At 37.9% G+C, this 21490-nt stretch overlaps 1 protein-coding gene across 1 annotated transcript in view; it reads left to right on the top strand.

Moving 5' to 3' along the window:
- Positions 1–21490, top strand: part of Aqr (aquarius intron-binding spliceosomal factor) — an 80531-nt gene that overhangs the window by 23914 nt on the left and 35127 nt on the right. The window contains exons 9-16 of the mRNA XM_052723391.1: positions 319–395; positions 5378–5442; positions 6343–6459; positions 7877–7990; positions 11206–11309; positions 12550–12652; positions 15413–15533; positions 18024–18165. Of these exons, the coding sequence (XP_052579351.1) occupies positions 319–395; positions 5378–5442; positions 6343–6459; positions 7877–7990; positions 11206–11309; positions 12550–12652; positions 15413–15533; positions 18024–18165 (843 nt within the window). The remainder of the gene's footprint in view (positions 1–318; positions 396–5377; positions 5443–6342; positions 6460–7876; positions 7991–11205; positions 11310–12549; positions 12653–15412; positions 15534–18023; positions 18166–21490) is intronic.

Here is a 21490-nt window from a genome sequence, read left to right as displayed (position 1 = left end):
CAGTCCTATGGAAGAGCAGCAAGTGTTCTTAACAGCTAAGCCATCTCTCCAGCCCCTAAACTAATGTTTAGACAGTGTGGATAGAATTTTGAGACATCCTATGCAGTCCTGACCCCTGAATTTAAGTGGAAACTTAAAGTAACTGGAGGAGGTGCTTAGTGGGCCAATCAGGCCAGTCATGAGGCTGTTCCTTTCTTCCTGTGTAGTTACAATAGGATACTATGTGCACAACATCAGAGAGACAGCACTTGAACAGCTCAGGGTTTCAATTTGCTTTTTAATAACTCAGAAATAATTGGGTTACTGTTTGATTTTTAGGGCCTACAAAGAAAGAAGGTTTCTTTCCCAGCTCATCCAGAAATTTATTTCCGTGCTGAAGTCCATCCCACTTTCTGGTAATTGGCCGCCTTTACTCAGTTCACTGTACATTATTATGTAGTTGCCCTCCTGGAATTTACTCACTTCTGCTCTCAACACTGCTCTCAGAGTGATTTAGAATTGTAATAGCAAATGTGTGTCTTTTCCATTTCTGTATATTGCCAGCCTGAGTGTTGCGATTACCTTGGAGGGTTATTGAAGCACCAACATGGTTATTGAAATGTTCATTTAGTTAGGAAACGTTTTGTATTCGCTTACCAGGTCGAAGTTCTCTGCAGGATGCTGGGGACAATAGTGAATAAGGTGTTTATAGACCTCATTTGCTTTTTTATAATACAGTGCTGAATAGTGTTTTCAAGTGATAAGATTTCAGTTGGGGGGCTAAGAAGTGTTTTGGAGATAATAAGCTACAAAATAAGATGGGTCAAGTCTGTCTTCATCTATATTTCTTTGATCTTTTTAAGTTAGCGTACAATGTCATGGGTCTCATCATGGAATTTTCATGTATACTTTATTCTCATTCATTTTCCTCTTGTCTCTATATTGTGGATCTGTCTTTCTCCCCAAAACTATCTTCCCTTCAAATTTCATGTCACATATATTCAGTTGGCCCTACCCCTCCAAAGATCTTTTCTCAAGGTTGACCTAAACACGCATAAGACACATGCTCGTGTGCACGCATATATGTATGCATACAAGTTTATACCTAGGTTCTGCATATGAGAGAAAACATGGTGTTTGCTTTTCTTGTCTTTCTGCATCTGGTTTACTCCATGTAACAACCCTAGTTTCATCCATTTTCTTGCAGATGTTGTGGTTTCATTTTTCTTTAAGGCTGAATACAGTTCTTTTGTGCATATTTACTACACTTTTAAATCCATTCATCTATTGATGGGTTGCATTTCTTAGCTGTTGTGAACAGTGCAGCAGTAATATCCATTTGTAAGTGTCTCGGTGGTAGGCCTTACAATCCTTTGGATATGTACCCAGGAATGGTATGGCTGGGTTATAGTAGTTCTGTTTGTGGTCTTGAGAAACCTCTGCACTGACTTCCATAGTGTCTGTAGCAGTTTACATAACCTTTAAGGAGTATATAAAAGTTCATCTTTCCCTACATCCTTGCCAGCATGTTTTTGTCATTTGTTTTCCTTTTTTCTTTTGAAACGTTCATTCATTCATTCGTTCATTCATTCATTCAGTGCCATGTCCAGCATGGCTCTAGGGACTAACCTCACTCAGGTGGCAAGGGAACAAAAAAAAGACAAGCACATGGACACACAGAAAAACTGAGGAAGCTCAGTGTGTTATTATATACAGTTGAACAGGGAGACAGCGTTTGTGGTATATAATTGAATCAAGGAGGCGCGTTTAGCTAATCTCAGTAGGAGCAGTCTCAGTAGGGATTCAGTCTTTAGTCTGTAGACACCCAGGGGATAAAGACCTGAGGAAAGCTTGGCCATCCCTCTGAGCCTCACCAGAAGACTTTGCCACTCCCATGAAGCTGAGGCATGGGAGTCCTTGACACAGCCATGCCCATGTCAACAATACATATCCACTAGGGGCTTCATTTTATTCATTTACTTCGGTGTGTACACTGCATGCTTGTGGAAATCAGAAGACAGCTTTGTGGAGTCAGTTCTCACTTACAATGTAGGTTTTGGGATTGAACTCAGACCGCTAGACTCAATGGCATGTGCCTTTCCCCAGTGAGCCATCTCGCTGGTCTTGATTTCTAGATGCTAGCATTCTGACTTGATGGAGTTGGAACCCCATAGCAGTTTCAGTTTGCATTCCCTCATGGACATACCCACAGGGCAGTCCCTCAGTTTGAAGTTCCTTCTTTCCAGGTAGCTCTAGGTTGAGTAAAGCTGAAAATAAAACCTAAGCCACGTAGTGTGTATGTAGTTCTTTTATTGTGTCACTTGGATAAATTATTCCCGTATTAAAGCACTGTGGGGTTTTTGTTTGTTTGTTTCTGTATTAGAATTGGATCTATGACTTGGCATTTGCTAGGCAAGCAGTGTCACTGAGCTCCCTGCCCCTGCCCCTGCCTCTCCCCAGCCTTGTAGTGGCCAACTTTTTCTCTTCTAGCTAGTTTTGTTTGTTGTTTGTTTAGCCTGCTCTCTCACTTTTCAGAATAACTTCGAACTTGTTCTCAGCCTCCATCGGCTGGGGGGATTGGCTTCCATCTCTGGCCAGGTCTGTTTGAGTTCCAAGTGTCTCTTGTGTTTGAATGTTCAGTTCTTCCCAACGTTTGAATTTTCTACAATTTTACTGAATAAATTGTTTGTGTCTTTGGATTTTATCTTAGCTCCTACCTGTGGATTCATAGATTTGATCTCTCAACTGTATCTATCAGAGTTCTTAGAACTTTTGGTCTTACTCATTAATTTTCTTTCTTCACATATATTTTACTGATTGTTGTGGTCAGGGTCAGATGTTTCCAGGTTCTTAACCTCTTATTCAAGAAATTGAAATAAGCGCTCATACCGATTTGCAAAAGGAGCAAGGAAATGTCAATAAAGCAAAGATCAGTGTATACTGCAGGGGCCAGTGGACCACAGGGGTGAAGATTACCAAGAGCCCAAGTTTATTGTTTGTGCGTTTCTTTTATGGGGTCAAGAGATGGAGGAGTTTAATTACTAAAGGGCACAGGGAAAGTGGTTCTCTGTTTTGTTTGTTATTTTAGGTCTTATAATTGTTTCTCTACCGCACATGTCTCTTCTGGTAGCAAATCTAATTTTAATCATATGTACACCGAATTATGCCTAGGCATAAGGGGGTAGGTAAGTAAGGGATTCTCCTTAAAAGTTAACTTGAGGATACAGCTTGGATTTACTATACACACACTCAAAACTAGTTCAGACTGCATTGATTTCCATGTTCCATATCCCAACTCTAACTGGGAATATGTCTGAATAGAAACTATTCAAGTTTGATAGTTGTTTTGGGGAATATAAACTTATTCTTTTGTTTGGAACAGGGTGTACCTGTATGTAACTCAATGAAGGGAGAGTCCTAGAGATGCCAAATTGGTAGATATGTCGTTCAGAGTAGGGTTAATGTGCATAATACATGCAAGTGTCCAGACTAGACTGCCAAGTGCATTATTAGGAGAGGCTTTTACTGAATGCACCTCTGTCTGCCAGAGCAGAGATTATGCACCAAGCTTTGTATTCTAATTTTAACCTGACCATTGCCAATTTTTTTCAAGCTATAAAGGTAGAAAATACAGAGCTTGTTTTTGTTTTGATTTTTAGTTTTAGGCAAACTTGAACAGCAACCAAGTGCTAGCTTGAAAGGATTTAATTTAAGCATAGTTCTCTTAAATTTTTTAGTTTATTGATCATAGGGCCTTGTACATTCTAGGCAATTGTGAGTTTTGCCTGGTAAGTTTATTGGTTGCCTTGAGGTTTTTCGTTGTTGTTTTTGTCTTGGGAGGTTTGTTTTTGGTTGGTTGGTTGGTTGGTTGGTTGGTTAGATCTTGCTGTACAGAGAGAGCATAGTGGCCTGAAACTCACAAGCTCTGCTCCTCCTGCTGTGTCATCCAGAGTGCTAAGACTGTATGAATTGACCTACCAGGCTTTATCCCTAAGAGCCCTATGGCCTAGGATAAGGTCAGAAAACCAGGTGTCAGTTCTCCATCTTCATCAGTTTATTACTTGGAAAATGAATATCTAGAGTAGATGTTTAATGTCTCTTCCAGATATTCAAATCTATTGATTTGGCATCTGGGTAATAGGTAGATACTAACTGGAAAAGTTCTGGGGAAAAAAACTACAATTAACATTTTAATACGAAACTTCTATAAATTTCTATAACATTTAACCTTCCATTTTCCTGCATATTACAAATGGATAAATGCATTTTTAAGCATTTATGGGTTGGTATTTATAAGGGTTGTGCTTGGTTAGTCACTGCTTAGAGTCTTAGCTAAGCATTGGTTAAAAAACTATCTGTGTGTCAGTAGAAACAATGTTGACACCATGCTTTTAGAGGGTAAGTAGCAGACTATTTCCTGGTATTAAGAAAAAACCAAAAACTTACATCCAGAAAGTGTTTTATTTCACAAGGCCGTTATTATTTGAAAATGAAATATTTAAAAAAAAATAGTACATTATGTTCACGAATACCATCAATCAGTGTTATGATTTTTTAAAAAAATTGTATTTTTCTTTGTGTCATTGACATTTACATGTCAAAGTTAATACACTTTCTAAACCAATATAACCTCCTTTTAAAATTACAAAAAGTCATACATGGACAGTGGAAAAATACTCTTTCTTTGGTGTATATATTTACTACTTCAAAGTTAGCTATATGCATCATATATGTGTATATATATTATTTATTGTATATACACTATACAATATATGTATATTACACATACATGTATATGTATATTACGTATGCACATATATGATGTGTGTATGTGTGTGTTTATTCATGAGAATTCTTTTGAGTTTGGAATATACTGAGGAAAGTGAAACAAACAATATAAAACTGCCTTCTATTAAAAAGAAAACTACTTTTGATTTTTAAAAGCATTATAGTTATTAAGACTAGAGAGATGGGCTCATGAGTTAGAATACGTGCTGCTCTTGCAAAGGACCCAGGCTCAGCTCCCAGCGTGTACATGACAGCTCACCTTATATAACTCTAGTTCTTCTGTCCTCTGCAGACCATGGTACACATACATACATGTAGGCAAACACATAAAATTAATTTAAAGCTGTAAATAATTTACACGTCATTATTTGTACATCAGATTATTAATATACACTTCTGACCCAATCTAGATTCCTTCATTTTCTCATATTAGACCTAAATAATGATGGCCTGCCTTTAAAAAAAAATATGAAAATCTTATTCTAAATCATAGTTCAGTTACATAGAATAAGACAAATTATTTTGTTTAAATTGTTTAATAGCTGCCAGTTTTAAGAAATAGCACACAAAATGTCTTGATAAACTTCTAACATGTTTCTCTCATGTTTAGAGCCTGTCACTATGGACAAAGTTCATTACTGTGAAAGATTCATCGAACTTATGATTGATCTAGAGGTAAGAAATACATGTATAGTGACTTGCTGTACTTTCTTTATGAATCTAAGATCAAGCTACAACTATATCTGAAATACTTGAAATGGCCCTTGGTCTGTTCCTATTTCAAGGTTTCATGTAGACAAGGAAGTCACAGGGTTTGATTCCTTGAGGTTTTGTGCTAAGTGTCCTATTGGCATGGGTTGCTTTGCCTTTTAAAATTAAGATTTTCAAAGATTTCCTACTGTTAGGCACAGGATTCTTATGGAAAGTTCAGATATACAATTGATGTAGTTCAGAGTAATCCTTTTCCTTTTCCTCTGTAGTGTAGGAAATTGAAAGAAAATCTGTCCCTTCATTTGAAATGAGTGTTAAAACTATTAGACTAACTATCATTCTTGAGAATTTATTCATATGCTAGCTCTACCAATGACTAATTTATATCCTCTCACTATGTCAGATCTTAGTGACTTTGTCTATGCAGTGATGTTATTGATAAGTAGTTGTAAAACTGCCCATCTCAGTTTCTTATCACTGTCTTTCTTACTGTCATAAGGGAAGTGGGAACAGGAAATGGAAAAGAGCTTTAACTATATGCAATGCATACTGGAATTTTATGTAGATTTGGTTAAAAAACTTCAGATAAGATGATCTGTGAGATTCTTCTTATGTCAGCTCTTGTTTTTATCTTCCAAGTTGTGCCGCCATCATTTTGAAAAGGACAAGCATTGCCACTGAGTGTAGTTTTAGGTTGGTTATCAGCATGGATGAGAACCTTGTTTTATACACTTGCTGTCTTCAAGCATGCAGGAGGGTTTTTTGTGATGTCCATTTTGTATGAAATAGTAGTAGATTTTATCTCTAGAGAATATCTGCAGAGAATACATGCAAAATGAATGCTCTGGTGTTTGTTTTTCCCAGGCTCTGCTCCCCACGAGGCGCTGGTTTAATACCATCCTGGATGACTCCCACCTTTTGGTTCACTGTTACCTTTCCAGTCTTGTTCACAGAGAAGAGGATGGCCATCTGTTTTCCCAAGTGAGCCCTGGTGGATCTGACACTTTTAATGTTGTAATCTCTTAAATTGATCTTTGCTTTACCGTGCAGCTGGAAGAACCAGGGAGTGAGCCAAAGCAAAATTCTAAAATATTGACTTGAATGTTGTATACATAGTTGAATGCACCTATACAACTGTAGTAATTTAACTTGTATGTTACCTATATGTTCTTTTATTATTGAGCTAAGTTATGACTTTGGAAATGTAGTTTCATGTGTTCACATACTTTAATTTTATGTGAATAATCACTGTGGGATATAATAGGTAATAAGCATTCACTGCAAATTAATTGTAGTGAAGTAGTACCATGGCTCGCTCTTGCCTGTGACAACAGTGACAGGCAGTTGACAGCATGGAAGAGTACTACACCTGTTCTGGTTCATTGAGTGGGAAGACAAATGTATTTCGGCTTACTGCTTTGGGTAGGAAGACAACGTGCTGGTACTTTGGCTTTCCTGTAATGTCAAACCAAAGAAAATATCTAATAAGTCTGTAATAATGGTTTTTTGGTGAGAGTAAATTGGAGATTCAGATTTTATGTGTTACATACACTGTATCTCATGTCTTACTAAGTACTTCTATTTTTTTTTCATTAAAAAAAACTTTTCCCAGTGATTTCCCATATATATTAAATTCTTAGTAATTGATTATAATGTGTCACAGGTTAGAGCTAAAAATAATAAATATTTTAGTGAATGCAGTCAGAATGTTCCTTGGATCTGCTTCCATGTGCAGAAAGCAAGGCCTGTTCATCATGAGCTAAGCTAAAGACATTTGATGACCATGGAGATTCATAAGAGGGATGAGTAATAGACCGATGTAGTTCACTCTACTGTGGTTGTGATGGAACACTCTGATGAAAAGCAACTTGGAGTGGAAAGTGTCTGTTTGTCTTAAACTTCCAAGTCACAGTCCATCCTTAAAGTCCAGGCAAGAGTGTAAGCAGAACTATGGGGGCCTGCTGCCTGGTGGATTGCTTTTTGGCTCATACTTAGGTAGCTTTGTTAAACAGCCCAGAACCATCTGCTGAGGACTGGTGTCACCCACAGTTGGCTGGGCCCTCCCACATCTATTGTCAGTCAAGGCAGTCCCTCACAGACTTGGCTACAGCATAATCTAATATGCAAAATTCCTCTGTTTTATTGGGGTTGCAGTTGAATTCCTTCTCTGTAGGAGTGGACTATATGTATGAAGTAGGCTTAACAATTTAATGTATGAAGTAGGCTTAACAATTTATTCATAAAACACATATTTTCACATAAGTTAAATATGTTTGGTATGTTCTCAGGTATTTGTTGTATAATGCTACATTCTGAAATTTTCAACCCCTGAAAAACATACAGGTTTTTAAAAATTATTTTTCATAAATAATTTATTAATTTAAATGACTCCTTCCAGCTTTTAGACATGCTTAAGTTCTACACTGGCTTTGAAATTAACGACCAGACTGGAAATGCTCTGACAGAGAATGAGATGACCACAATTCACTATGACAGAATTACATCTCTACAGGTAAAGAAAATGCAGTATACCTTTTCTCATGCTCCTTCCTGTTGAGTCACTCTATAACTTAGGTTTGTAATATGTAGATAAAAATGTATTAATATTGTTTTCATCCTCAAATTTTTAACTTTCTCATTTTTGATGAATTTGTTAAATAAATGACTTTCATAGTCTGTCTGAACCTGTAAATCAATCTACATGCTGGCATTTTATACTCTAAAATCTGAGTCAGCCTGTGTGTAGAGGGTAGGAAGTCCTTGTATTCACAGATAAGCACTAGGGGAACTAGGAATATGGAGAAGGTAAAGTACCTGTATTTCACCCAGAAGGCTGATGATATTGTTAGTGGCCTGGTGACCTTTGCTATCTGTAAAGCCGGACCTCACCAAAATACTCCAGAATGATTGATTATTCCAGACTCTCCCTCCCAAGACCTTACCTTTAGCTCCCAGTTAATAGAACTTCTCCTGAGGGAAGGCATATCATGTACTTTATTGCTGTGGGATGTCCTGTATGTTGTGAATAAATAAAACGCTGATTGGCCAGTAGCCAGACAGGAAGTATAGGATAGGCGGGACAAACAGAGAGGAGAGGCTGGGAGGTGGAAGTCTGGGAGAGACACCAGCCTGCTGTCCAGGGAGCATCATATAAAGGCAGCAGGTAAAGCCACGGAACACATGGTGACATATAGATTAACAGAAATGGACTAAGTATAAGAGTAAGAACTAGACAATGATAGGCCTGAGCTAATGGCCGAGCAGTTTAAATAATATAAGTGTCTGTATGTTTATTTTATAAGTGGGCTACGAGACTGCCGGGGCTTGGTGGGACCCAGAGAGAAAAACTCTACCTACGCTTTATGGCCTGCTAACCTCTATGCTATCTCCGTCAGAGTCCACATCAGATCCTAAGCCCTTAAGCTATGGAACCCATATGCAAGGTTACATGTACTTTGCAAACGAGTTTCTATGTTGTTATGTATTAAGCTTATTGTTCACCTAGAATTGGAATGATTTTTGTCTGGAAACTTTTTTCCAAATTCTACTATGTTTAAATATGCTTACAATAAACCTCCAGGAATTAAACTCTAGAAGTTTGATCCAAACTCACTAAGTCAGGCTGAGCCAAGCTTTCATTCTCATCTCTTCGAGGTTTGTTTCCCTGCCTGCCATGATGCTTGCAAGGGCACATACATACACCTGCACCTATGATAAGGTCAACTATACATATTTTTATTTTTAGGTATTTTCATATATTTTATTTATATACTCATGCATTATACATATTTTTACAATAAATATATGTCATAGGAGCGAGGTTTACTAATACAGCACAAATAGGCCCAAAAGTCCCTTTGTTTTCTATCACTTTATTCATTCATTTATTTATCAATTACTTATTATTTCTGAGAAACAGTCTTTTATGTAGTCCAGTCTGGCCTGAACTTATAATCTTTTTGCCTTTGCTTCTTGTGCTGGGATTACAACCACGCCAATGTGGAAGTTACTTGTCTTGTTGCTATGGTGAAACACCAGTGTACATAACTTAGAGAGGGAAGGGTTTATTTTAGCTTTTAGTTTCAAAGGTGACTTCATCGGGGCAGGGAAGGCATGGTTTCAGGAGTGTGAGGCGGGTATCTCATTGTATCAACAGTGAGAAAGCAGAGGTGAAGGCTGGTGCCCCACCATTTCTCCTTTTTATGCAGTCCAAGATCCCAAGCCATGGATGGTACTGCACACAGTTATGACAGTTAAAGTAATCTGGATAATCTCTCATAGGCACTTGTTTCCAAACCCCATCAGGTTGACAGTCTAGATTAATCATCACACCTGGCTTGTCAGTTTAAAGAAACTAAATTATTTTACAGAGTATCTCTAAAGAATAACAACATCATGCTTAATTCAAACTCTTTCATAATCAATCCAGATCTCTCACTGGTTATTATCCTTTCCCAAATGCTACCTGGGTGACATGGAGCACTAAGGTGCCATATCTTTTTGTAGGAAGAGTGAGCTCAGACATCTCTTTCTGCCTTCTGCAGAGCAGTGGTGCTTTTGTCCTCTTGCCTCTGCCCTTGACATGACCATGGCCACTGTGCACGTGGCCCGTTCTTTTAGCATAGGTAGGTGTGGTGATCGGCCCCAAAGAACTTGGCTGTTTCACTGTTCACATTGGCTCCAGCCTTATTCTTGATGTGTTCTTCTTAGAGCTGACTATGCTTTTCTTGGTTTAGGTCCCTTACTCTCAGGCTTGGTTTTAGGGTCACTTTGCAGTTGTCTATAGCAATTTCATGGCATGCTTACCTCTACCTTTGGTGACCTTCTGTACCATCCACCATGGTACAGGAATTCTGGTTCTCTTCTGTAACACAGAAGCATGATAGAAGACAAGGCCTGTTACCTCAGTCTGTTAGATCACCACAGTGCAGCTGTCTTGTCGTTTATTCCAGATTGGTCGGGATGCCCCTTGCCAGGTCTTATCTTCCCAGAGATCAGGCAATTAAAAGCATGCTGTATTTTCAGCTTCTCCCTTGGGTTAATCTCCAGTACAGTATCCCTTGGAGCTTTCTTTTAGTAGTGTTTGGCTAGTTCTTGGCAATAAAATGCTGGGGTTTTCTGCCAAGGAAGCTAATATGCATGTCATTTTCATGTCAACTGTGTTGGGGTCACAGAAAGCTGGGGTGTAGCTCTGGTAGAGTGCTTTCTTAGCAGGCACAAGGCCTTGGGTTCACTCCCCAGCAGTGGTGGGGAGGGAGCACTAACCACAGATGCTGTTGCTTTGCTAGTACAATTGATGCTTTCCCCATTGCATAACACACTTCCAGTTTAATGAGGCAAGGATCACATAGAAGATAAACAGAAGAAGGAGTAGTGAAAATTTATTCATTTATTTACTTATTGAAATCACAAATCAAATGGATTTAATAAATATCTACAAACATAAACACTAAAGTTTACACATTTGTCTTGACAGCGCATGGAACAGTTTCCAAAATATTTCACATATTAAGACAAAAAGCAAGCCTCAACAAATATAACAAAATGAAATAATACCATGTATTTTATCTAACCTTAATGGGATGAAGCTAGGTATCAACAGCAAGAGAAATGAAAGCGCACAAACGCATGGAAACTGAACGACATGCTATCCCCTGTGTGGCCTAGGATTCACAGGTGGTTGTACTGATGCACAGGCATTAACCGTTGATGGGTTTGCTTTTCCAGAGAGCTGCTTTTGCACATTTCCCTGAACTCTATGACTTCTCTCTTTCCAATGTGGCAGAAGTAGATGCCCGGGATTCCTTGGTCAAGTTTTTTGGCCCTCTCAGGTAAGACTGCATGAAAAGAAGAGCATTCTCCCTCAGTATCTTGCTGTTGGGATTTTCTTTCCTCTGTTGCTTTTAATCCTTTTGTGGCACGTTAGACTGCGTGGCGGCCCTCTGTTAACCTCACAGCTGGTGCTTATCTCTAGCCATTAGGAATTCTTGAGTCACTTAAACATAACTGACGATCTTTTCCTTGGGAAGGGATGAAAATATTTTTAATAACTTAGGCTATTGTTCTTTGAACAGGACATTAAACTGGCCAAATCTCACTAGCCATAAACAGAATATAACAGAAACCAGTAAAGTTTCATGTTTGATGTTAGAGGTGTAACCTTGGAAAATTTTGTCGGTTTAAGATATATAACATCAACAATACTATCTAGTACATATCTACTACTGTATTTTTTGGAAAATAATAGTTACTAGCTTAGTTACTTCCATATTTACTGTGTACTTAAAATAGTCATAGATCTTGTAATTATCTACAGGCATGCTACTAGTGGTACCCATTGCAATGCTTCTTGATTACTTGGCTGTTGAATTTTCAGTGCAGTGCAGAGCCAATATAAAAAGCTAGTGAGTGTTCTAGACCATTTATTTGACCTGGAAAAACAAAAGAATTGGAAATAGATTAGCAGTTCCAGAGTTTAGAATGGAAAAGAGGGGCTTGATGTAAAATGAAGTGGGAAAAAATTTTTTGGTTCATAAAAGAAAAATACTATTAATAAAAGACTAAAGAAGCATAATTTATTATTCTTTCAAATAAAAAATACATGCAAATACATACTTTGAATTTTGTCACATGCTTTTTTAAGTGGCTCTTTAAGAGTCCAGTGTTGGTAACTTCTTCAGTAGGAACGTTTTCCATTTCATCGAGGTCGTTCTTGGTGAAACTGGCTTTAGATAGTCCTGCATGTAGGAGTGAGGGGGCAGGATGTCTCCAGCTGTTGGCCGCAGCCAAGTCTGTGGTCCTCACCACTGCCTTCATACCCTCGATGTTCTGGTCAGTGAGCAAACAAAAAAAAAATCTGTCCTTGCAGATTGCTTCCGTGGATTTCAGGTCCTAGGAAAATACTTCAGAAGTTTCAATCCCTGTTTTTAGTTTTTATTGTTGTTGTTTGTTTTTGTTTATTTGTTTGTTTTGCTGCCTATGCCCTACGGTTATGTTTACTTTTTAAGATAAGAATAGGAAAACATGTTTCAAAAATAAGTTGATCTGAATAAAATATTCTCCATTCTGCAGTTCAAACACCCTCCACCAGGTGGCATCATACCTCTGCCTCTTGCCAACACTCCCTAAAAATGAAGACACAACTTTTGAAAAAGAATTTCTTCTAGAATTGCTGGTAAATATTAGTGTTCTCAGTAATTCTCCTGTGTCTTTTACTACCTTTTTGAATCACTCATAGAGATGTAAACAGTATTGACTTCTACTGTACAGACTCAATAGTTTACCTTGACCTCGCTCTATTTATTTGTTTGTTTGTTTAAGTCAGGCTTGTTTTTCATTTCTTTAATTTCTTTTAGCACATCTTTCATCCCTTTAAGCTCCTTTATGGCAGGAATTCATTATATCACAGATCAGCTTCTGTATTGCAGTGGACTCATGCTCTGGAGGTCTAGAGTTAACGGAGACCACGGTTAGACACAGTGCATGTGAATAACTGTGGTCATGTGGTTATTGTAAAGGTGATTATTCAAACAGAATGTGTCCAATATTAAGTCATAATCTAGAAATACAGTAAATTATCCCTAAGTGGCTTAAGAAGTCTAAGCATTTTCAGTCAGTTTTGGTAGTGAGGCTTTAATTTTTCAACTGGTATTTTTTCTAGTTTTGTGTTGCTTTATAGAAGCATAGTTCTTGTTGGGGCGGGGCTTTTTGCTGTTACTGCTCTTGTCATTGTTTGGGTTTTTTGAGTTGGGTTTGTTTAAAATTATAAATAATGTACAATTCCTCAGGAGTTAAAGTCAAGGAGTGAAGAACTTGTCCACTTGGCCTTCTCCTGTTGCCCAGAAGTAAACACTAAACTCTGCACCTACACCCTTCTAAAGTTTTCAGAAAAAAATTTACATATATATGATATGATTATCTGAATATCAGTGGGGTACAATTAATTGCTATAATTTAGAACTCTCTAGGTCAAAATTCAAGTTAGGCATGTAGCTCAGTGATAGAGTGCTTGCACATACAATATATTCAGTACCATACGTTGATCCCCCAACACCAAAGGAGCAAATATTCAAGTAATTCCAGAACTTTAAAAAAAGCTTTAACGTTGTTTTCATTTCGCCGTGTTTGGGGGTTTAGTCTGCCGTGTAGTGTGAGAACACCTTCTCCCTTCACATGACTCTTCCACCATGTCGCCAGCTACTGTTTTCACCTGTACAGATATTGCTGCAGAGTGTGTGTGTGTGTGTGTGTGTGTGTGTGTGTGTGTGTGTGTGTGTGTATACACCCATATGTGAACATTTCATCAGAACCAGGAACTGGTTATTTGATGTGTGTGTTGAACTACATTGAAAAAGAGGCTGCCTGGTTATCCTCTAAAATGTGTAGATTGCCATTGTCAGATGAGCATGTCCCCTACCTTCTCACCTTCCTTGGTCTGGCCAGTTTTCCAGGATTTAAAATGGTTGTTTAGGATTTTGTTTGGGTTTTTTTTTTTTTCTTTCTTTTTCTTTTTCTTTTTTTCTTTTTTTCTTTTTTTTTTTTTTTTGGTTTTTCGAGACAGGATTTCTCTGTGTAGCTTTGCGCCTTTCCTGGAACTCACTTGGTAGTCCAGGCTGGCCTCGAACTCACAGAGATTCACCTGGCTCTGCCTCCCGAGTGCTGGGATTAAAGGCGTGCGCCACCACCGCCCGGCTTTTCTTTCTTTACTATTATAAGATTGGGTAGCTTTTCATCTGTTTCAGACATTTGTGCCTAAGCAGTAAACAAACAAACAAACGAATGAATAAATGGATGAATGAATGAATAAACAAAAAAACATGTATCTGTTGATTTTTCTTATGCATGTTGAACCATATAGGTGTGCCGTTCTGTGATTTATTTTCTAAGCTTATATTTTTAATACATGATGTAGAACATAATCCTTCACTGTTGGAAAGATGATGATACACTAAATTTGGGGAGCAGAGACAAGAAACTATCTGTAACAGGTGTTTATAGCTCAGTGACAGGTGTTTGAGTGTCATTTGGGGACAAAGCCTTGGGGAGCATTTTAAATTAGTTCCAGTATGGAAAGTCCTTTTTTACTTGCGTGTTTACTCTGTGAAGTGTGTGTCTTAGATTGCTGTCTCTGCCTGTCCTCCTACAAGTCACTTGTCACTGTCTGTAACTGCAAATGCTTCCTAAAAAAATTCCCTGAGCTCTCTTCTGACAGTGTAAAATCTCTTTTGAATCAGGCTGTTGGTACCAATACTAAAAGTTTTTATGAACAAAAGAAATACAGACCTTTCCCAGAAACAGCAGTGTCACTTTGGCGTTGTTAGTTAGAAAACAGACTTGTTTATGTGTGAGATGCACAACTGTAGTGTTAAGCATATGTCGAGATCACTCCTGAAGGGAAGTACAGCTCACTCCCTCTCATTGTACAGTGGAGAAGATTCAGACCAGGGGATTAATAAACTTCCTCAGAGTATATGAGATTCTTAGGAGAAATGTGAAAATTAAACCCAGGACTCAGAATTTTTCTTGGGGGTGTTTGTTTAGTTTTTGCATAGATGCTACAGTTCTTAAACTCTTGGCATGTACCAGGGAGTTTGATACAATTTACAATATTCCATCTCATTTTCATAGAACCTTGATAGACAGTGACACTTCACCTGTTTTATTAAGAAGGAAACAAAGATTAAGAAGCTGATAGTAACTTCCTTATAAATGGAGGAGCTGGGATTTGGCTCTAGTACATTTGATTGATACCTCTTTATTCTGTGGTTTATGAGGGAAAACAGGAAAGGAAAAAAATGAAGTCTCATTAAAGTGTCTCAGTGACCGAAAGGCCAGGAATGTCTCACTCCATGCAGAATGGTGAGCCTCTCTCTTGGTTGCTCCGAGGAAACTGTAGTGTCACTCATGTTCTGCAAAACCTGCTTCCTTCCTTTAGGTATCTCGCCACGAACGCCGTATCTCTCAAATTCAGCAATTGAATCAGATGCCTCTCTATCCAACTGAGAAAATTATATGGGATGAAAACATCGTCCCAACTGAGTACTATTCTGGGGAAGGTAGGTAAAGGAATACAGAGCTCAGATGTGATGTGAACTTATGTTCATCATATAAAGCTGAAATGCACACCAATACTTTCCTGTGTTCTGAAGTTAATATTAGAAGCTAGAAAAGAGTGAGAATTTTAAATGCTTAGCATAAGGATTTATATTAAATTTAACTATACCCTAGGATATGTTGCTCTGTATAAAATATGATTATTAAACCACAAGGCTGTTGTTTGTTTTTTTTTTTTTTCAAGACAGTTTCTCTATGTAGCTTTGCACCTTTCCTGGAACTCACTCTGTAGCCCAGGCTGACCTTGAACTCACAGAGATCCTCCTGGCTCTGCCTCTCGAGTGCTGGGATTAAAGGCGTGTGCCACCACCGCCCAGCCACAAGGCTGTTTTTAAGGAAGCTTAAGAATGCAGAAAGTACAGCTTTCTTTGTATCACTGTGATAGGCTGTTTAATAAACATGCCGTTCAAAAGTTCTGTTAGAGCCTTTTTAAAGTTCTTTGTGAAGCCAGGTAATGACTACCGTTAAATACATAGCAGCAGTTGCTTACAAATGCTTGGTGTTTTTAACTTTTATTTTTGTTGTTATTATTTTGAGCCAAGGTATCATGCTGTACAGACTAACATGAAATGTGCCTTGTGTGGCCTAGGCTGGCCTTGAACTCCTGCCTCTACCTCCCAAGTGCATGTACTAGCTATTAATTAAGCCTGTAGTTTTGATTCAGAACTACCTGTTAGGACCCTGAAGATGAGAACTTGGCCCAAATATACCAGTGGCATTATATGCTAGCGACAACTCTAAAGTAGTCACAGTTTTTTTGATAGCTACTATTCCAAAGATTTCCTTCTGAAATCCACCCTCAGAAAGTGTGTGCAATTGGAAATCGTTATGCTAAACAACATAAACCAGAGCTGGGTGGTGGTAGTGTATACCTTTAATCTCAGCACTCAAGGAGGCAGAGGCAGGTGGATCTCTGTGAATTTGAGTTCAGCCTGGTCTACAGAGTGAGTTCTAAGACAGCCGGAGCCATACAGAGAAACCCTATCTGGAAAAAACAAAAACAAAGCCAGAATCAGAAAGACAAGCATGGCTTGTTCTTTCCCATATACAGAACATGGAAATTAAATTATATGTAGGAGGTTTTGTGTGTGTGTGTGTGTGTGTGTGTGTAGAACAAGACACTAGAGCAGGGATCATGAGACAGGAGGAAGAGATCTTTAGGAAAATGGGAAGTAGAGTAATGGAGTCTGTCATGAGTCTTTTTTTGTCTTACCAGCCAGCTCTCAAATAATGACATGGAGACTTCTTATTAATTATGAAAGCTTAGCATATAGCTTAGGCTTGTTCCTAACTAGCTCTTACAACTTAAATTAACCTATTTACATTAATCAATCATGTGGTGTTATTGCTCTGCCATCTTGCACCTCCTGTTTCCTCTCCTGGCATGTCTTGCGCACTTAGATTCTCCTCCTTTTCCTTTCTCTATCCAGAAATCCCACCTTCTTAATACACCATTCACAGCAATACACCTTCACACTGTACAAATATCCCAAAACAGGAATTCATGTAATAAAGCAGAGGCTGGACTACCCAGGGAACTAGGAGGACAGAGGGAGGAGACCAGATGTCACACACATACACGAGGATACCATGAGGAACCTGTTCCTTTCTATGTAAACTTTTTTAATTCAGTGACGCTTGCAAGGTGCTAATAGGTTTTTGTTTTTGTTTTTAATGAAAATGAGACACCTTTCCTTCAGCCTGTGCCTGAGAGATACTAAGTCAGATTGCAAGTCAGTGTCTCCTAATAAAAATGATGAGTATTTTGCATATCATTTCTTATCTTTCAGTTCTTTTATTACTGCTGCCATAATCATGACTGCAGATATTGATTAAAAAACATGATTTGTCAGTTAAATGTATTGTGACTTTAAGGATTCCTTTGATAATGCTGTAGAGTGCTTGCTCTCTAAATAATGGTAAGACTTCATTCACTAATAGAGAAGGGCTGGAATAACATGTAGATAGTGCCTTGGCTCTTAAAGTCTAGCCAAAGGAATGTTTGGAGTTCTCTTTAGGCAAAGTGACATCATCATAATTAAGTTTGCTTAGTAAGCTTTGTCACAGGGTGAGTTTATGCTAACGTTACACACTTCAGAATTTGGATGGCATGAATATGAGAGGAAGGCGTTTTTAAGCTGCTAGAGTCTGTACTAGTGTTAAGTATCTTTAGAAACATTTAAGAAGCACTGTTGGCATATGAAATGCTGATGTAGCTTACTTTTATGAATAGTTGTATCTGTACCCTCAGTTCTCAAAAAATAGCCTGTGCTAGTCTGGCTTTCGTGTCTCTGCAGGTGGAAACGTGAAGATGTGCCTGTGTTTCACAGGCATCAATAGCTGCTTCTCTAGTAGCTGGTGTGGTTTTTGTACATAGACCAAATGGTTGATTCAAAGAATAATGTCGTCATCTATGCTGTTTTCTTTTTTAGGCTGTCTTGCTCTCCCCAAGTTGAATTTGCAGTTTTTAACTCTACATGACTACCTCCTGAGGAACTTTAATCTCTTCCGCTTAGAATCAACTTATGAAATTAGACAAGACATCGAGGACAGTGTCAGCAGAATGAAGCCGTGGTCAGTAAATTGATGCCATTTGTAATGTAGAAATGCGGGTGCAGTAAACTGATATGCTGTGTTAGGAAAATCAGTGTGTTTAGCAATATGAAGATACCTGTCAAAGATACCCACTATTTCAGAATTTTTATAGTGTAAATTTACTTCTGAAGTGTTAAAATGTAAACTATGTTTCTGAATACCTGGAAGTGTGACTGGGGAACTGGGGAGAAGGGAGAAGAGGTCATTTTAGTCAGGGAAAGGGAGAAATGTAGAAGATTAGCTTAGGAATTTAGTAACCAGTTAAAGAGGGGAAAGTGTGTGCTGGCCAGCAGTCCTGTGTGGGGCAGAGTACATGCTGTTTGTTAGTCTTAGAGTTTACAATAAAGGAATGCTTCTCTGCCATACTGGCTTCTATGACTAGCTAAAAGTGTGAGTCAGTGCCCAAAGGAACTGTCTAGGGCTGAGGATGTTGCAGAACATTCTATGAGTAGCACGTTGGCAGGATTCACATGCAGGTCTAGTTATTTGGGGATTTCTTTTGTTTCTCTCCACCGTTGGCTTTGTCTGGAGAGCTTCTTTAAGAAAGGCCTTTTGTTCTAGCTATGGTAGACTGTTTGCATTATGAGATCTGTGAAGGTTGGTTGTGGAATTTCACCCTTGAGTGAGTTAGGGTAAATTCATTCACTGTTTATAAGTAGGTAGTTATAAATCACATACATTAAAAGTGCATAATTGCTTATCAATAAAATTGATCTGTGAAGTAAATCTTCATTACCTTTCAGGCATAGCAGGGACACACACAGTGATGCTGACTTAGTATGAAAAGCCTAAGGGTTTCTGGAGTGTGACCCTCCTTAGGTATATCCCAGCCTTCTCCCTTCTCCTCTCCATAGAGAGCGACCACAGGCACTGTGATTATGATCTATTTTTTTCACTTCCTTATTTTATTTTATACACAGTTCTAGTTTTTTAATTATTATGTGAGAAGTTATTCTGGATGAGACTATAAAACCTAACACAAAGTATTTTTGACTTAATAATCAGTTGAGTCAGTAAGTAGGCTAAGGTTATGAAATTGTATATCCACTGGCTGCTCATCCCTGCCCACAGCTTTGCTGAAAATACTGCCCATTGTTCGGACCCTGTGGGAACACTTGATCTAGAAATTCCTTTACAGTTTATGGTTACCTTGCATTTATATGCCTAGATTCAGAGCCTAATTTTGGCCATTTTGCAAAATAAGGATTTATTAACCAGCACTTAAGTAAATAGAATTCACTTGTACATTTAATTTAAATGTCAAATGCACACACAAAGAAAATAAACAATTACTCATGGTTTTTATTCTCTGTTAATAGAGGGTTTTTTAAAATTATTCTTCTTTTGATATAAGAAAAAATGATAATTTTGGAGTTAGTTTGTTCACATTTGAAATAATAAATAGTTGTAAAATTTTAGCACTGGTGCCCATGAAGAAATTGCTGCAGGGGCTGATCACACCATGAGGCTAGAAGAAAAGAGGTCTAGGACCTTTTGTACATTACATGTTTGCACATGGCTAAAGCCACTGGGCATCAGTAAAAGCTGATGTACTTCCAAGTGGCAGAAGTCTGCCCTTTTTAATGCTTCTTGTTTCAGTTCTGTAAGAAATAAGATGAAGTGGTTGCCTGGGATGCACGGAGATTGACTGCTGATGGACAAAAGAATTCAGGGATGATATAAATGTTCTAAAGTTGGATTGTGATGGTAGACACATATCGTGTTCATTTACTTAAAGTCCAGAATTGTACATTTACAGTGAATGAGTTCCACAAGACAATGTTAACTACAGTGGGGTGAAAGTGGTAGGGACTCTTTTACAAGGGTTTAAGCACACTGTCATGCCTTTGAGTAGCTGTCCCAGTGCTAACCATTGTAGAACTTTTATTCTTAGTTTTTCTTTGATATTATAAAGTTGTATAGTTTTTAGTTACAGCACATAATCTTCATAGTAGGTGTAATTTAATTTAAATTTGTTGGAACGTCATTTTTGAAATTAACTTAAAATTTAAGTTTTAAAGTGCTGCCTTAGTTTATGTTCCAAATGCACCATTTAATGTAGAAATTAAAGTTAATTTTTAATGAACATTAAAGTAACATAGATAGGAATTAGTATTTGGGGATTGCTGTTGTTGTTAGCAATCAACTTCCCCTCTGATCTTTTTTTAAATGATTAGATTGATATTTTAAATATATTCCAATGAAGATTCTTGCATGTTTTTAAGTTTTTTAAATAATAGTTTGTTCTAAAAAGTATTTTAAACATTATATAAGAATGTAAAGAACGAAAGATAAAATGTTAATAATTGAAATTATTTGAAGAGAGGAAAGGATCAAATAAACCTAAGTAGAACTATCCTTTAGAAATAAATGAGGGAGAACAAAAAAGCCCTAGAAGAGAAGCTAAGAAGAGTTCTCCCAGGGAAGGAGGTTCCAGTAGGTAAATGAAAAGACAGAGTAGCTGAAGCAGATTCCATCCAGGACTGTGAAACTAGAGGCATTGCATTTCCTGATTTCAAATTATATTATAAACCTCTGGGATCAAAAGAGTGCACAGTAGACATAAAAAAAAAAGTGGGGGGACATATGGTGGTGGTGGCCCACGTCTTTAATCCCAGCCCTTGAGAGACAGAGGCAGGCAGATCTCAAGAGTTCAAGACCAGCCTGATCTATAGAGCGAGATCCAGGGCAGCCAGAGCTGTTATACAGAGAAACCTGTCTCAAAAAACCAAAAGAAAACAAGCAAGCAAACAAAGGGGGGGGCATATACAAATAGGTAACAGTAGAAAGCCCAGGAATAAAGCCATGCATATATGACACTTGTACTGAGAACATACAGCCAAGTAGGAAGTGTGTCTTAAAGAGAAGAAAACTAGATCTACATGCAAAAGCCAAAAAGAAATGAATTCAACATGGTCTTGAGACCATGAAACTTCTGGAAGAAAACAGAAAAGATTTCTATAACATTACTCTTAACCTTTTTGCTTTTGCTTTTGTTTTTTGTCTTGGGTTTTGACACCAAAAACAGGAAGCAAAAACAAAAATATAGCAGTAGTGAGAAGAAGTGCACCAAACTAACAAGTCTCTGTACAAAAAAAGGAAACGAGAAGGAGATCTATGACATGTGAGGAAATACTTGCAACTTATATCTAATTATGAGTTAATATCAGAAGTATAAGGAACATAGACAACACACACATAAAACATTTAAATTAAAAGAAATTGCAGATATCGTAAATTGACATGTTTGCAATAAAGATGTAAAGGTAGCCAGCAGCTACAAACAAGTGTTGCTCAGGCCTCT

Source organism: Peromyscus californicus, unplaced genomic scaffold (assembly GCF_007827085.1).
Source record: "Peromyscus californicus insignis strain IS unplaced genomic scaffold, ASM782708v3 Scaffold_7__1_contigs__length_154581171, whole genome shotgun sequence".
Lineage (NCBI taxonomy): Eukaryota > Metazoa > Chordata > Mammalia > Rodentia > Cricetidae > Peromyscus > Peromyscus californicus.
This window is presented reverse-complemented; position numbering and strand designations above follow the sequence as displayed.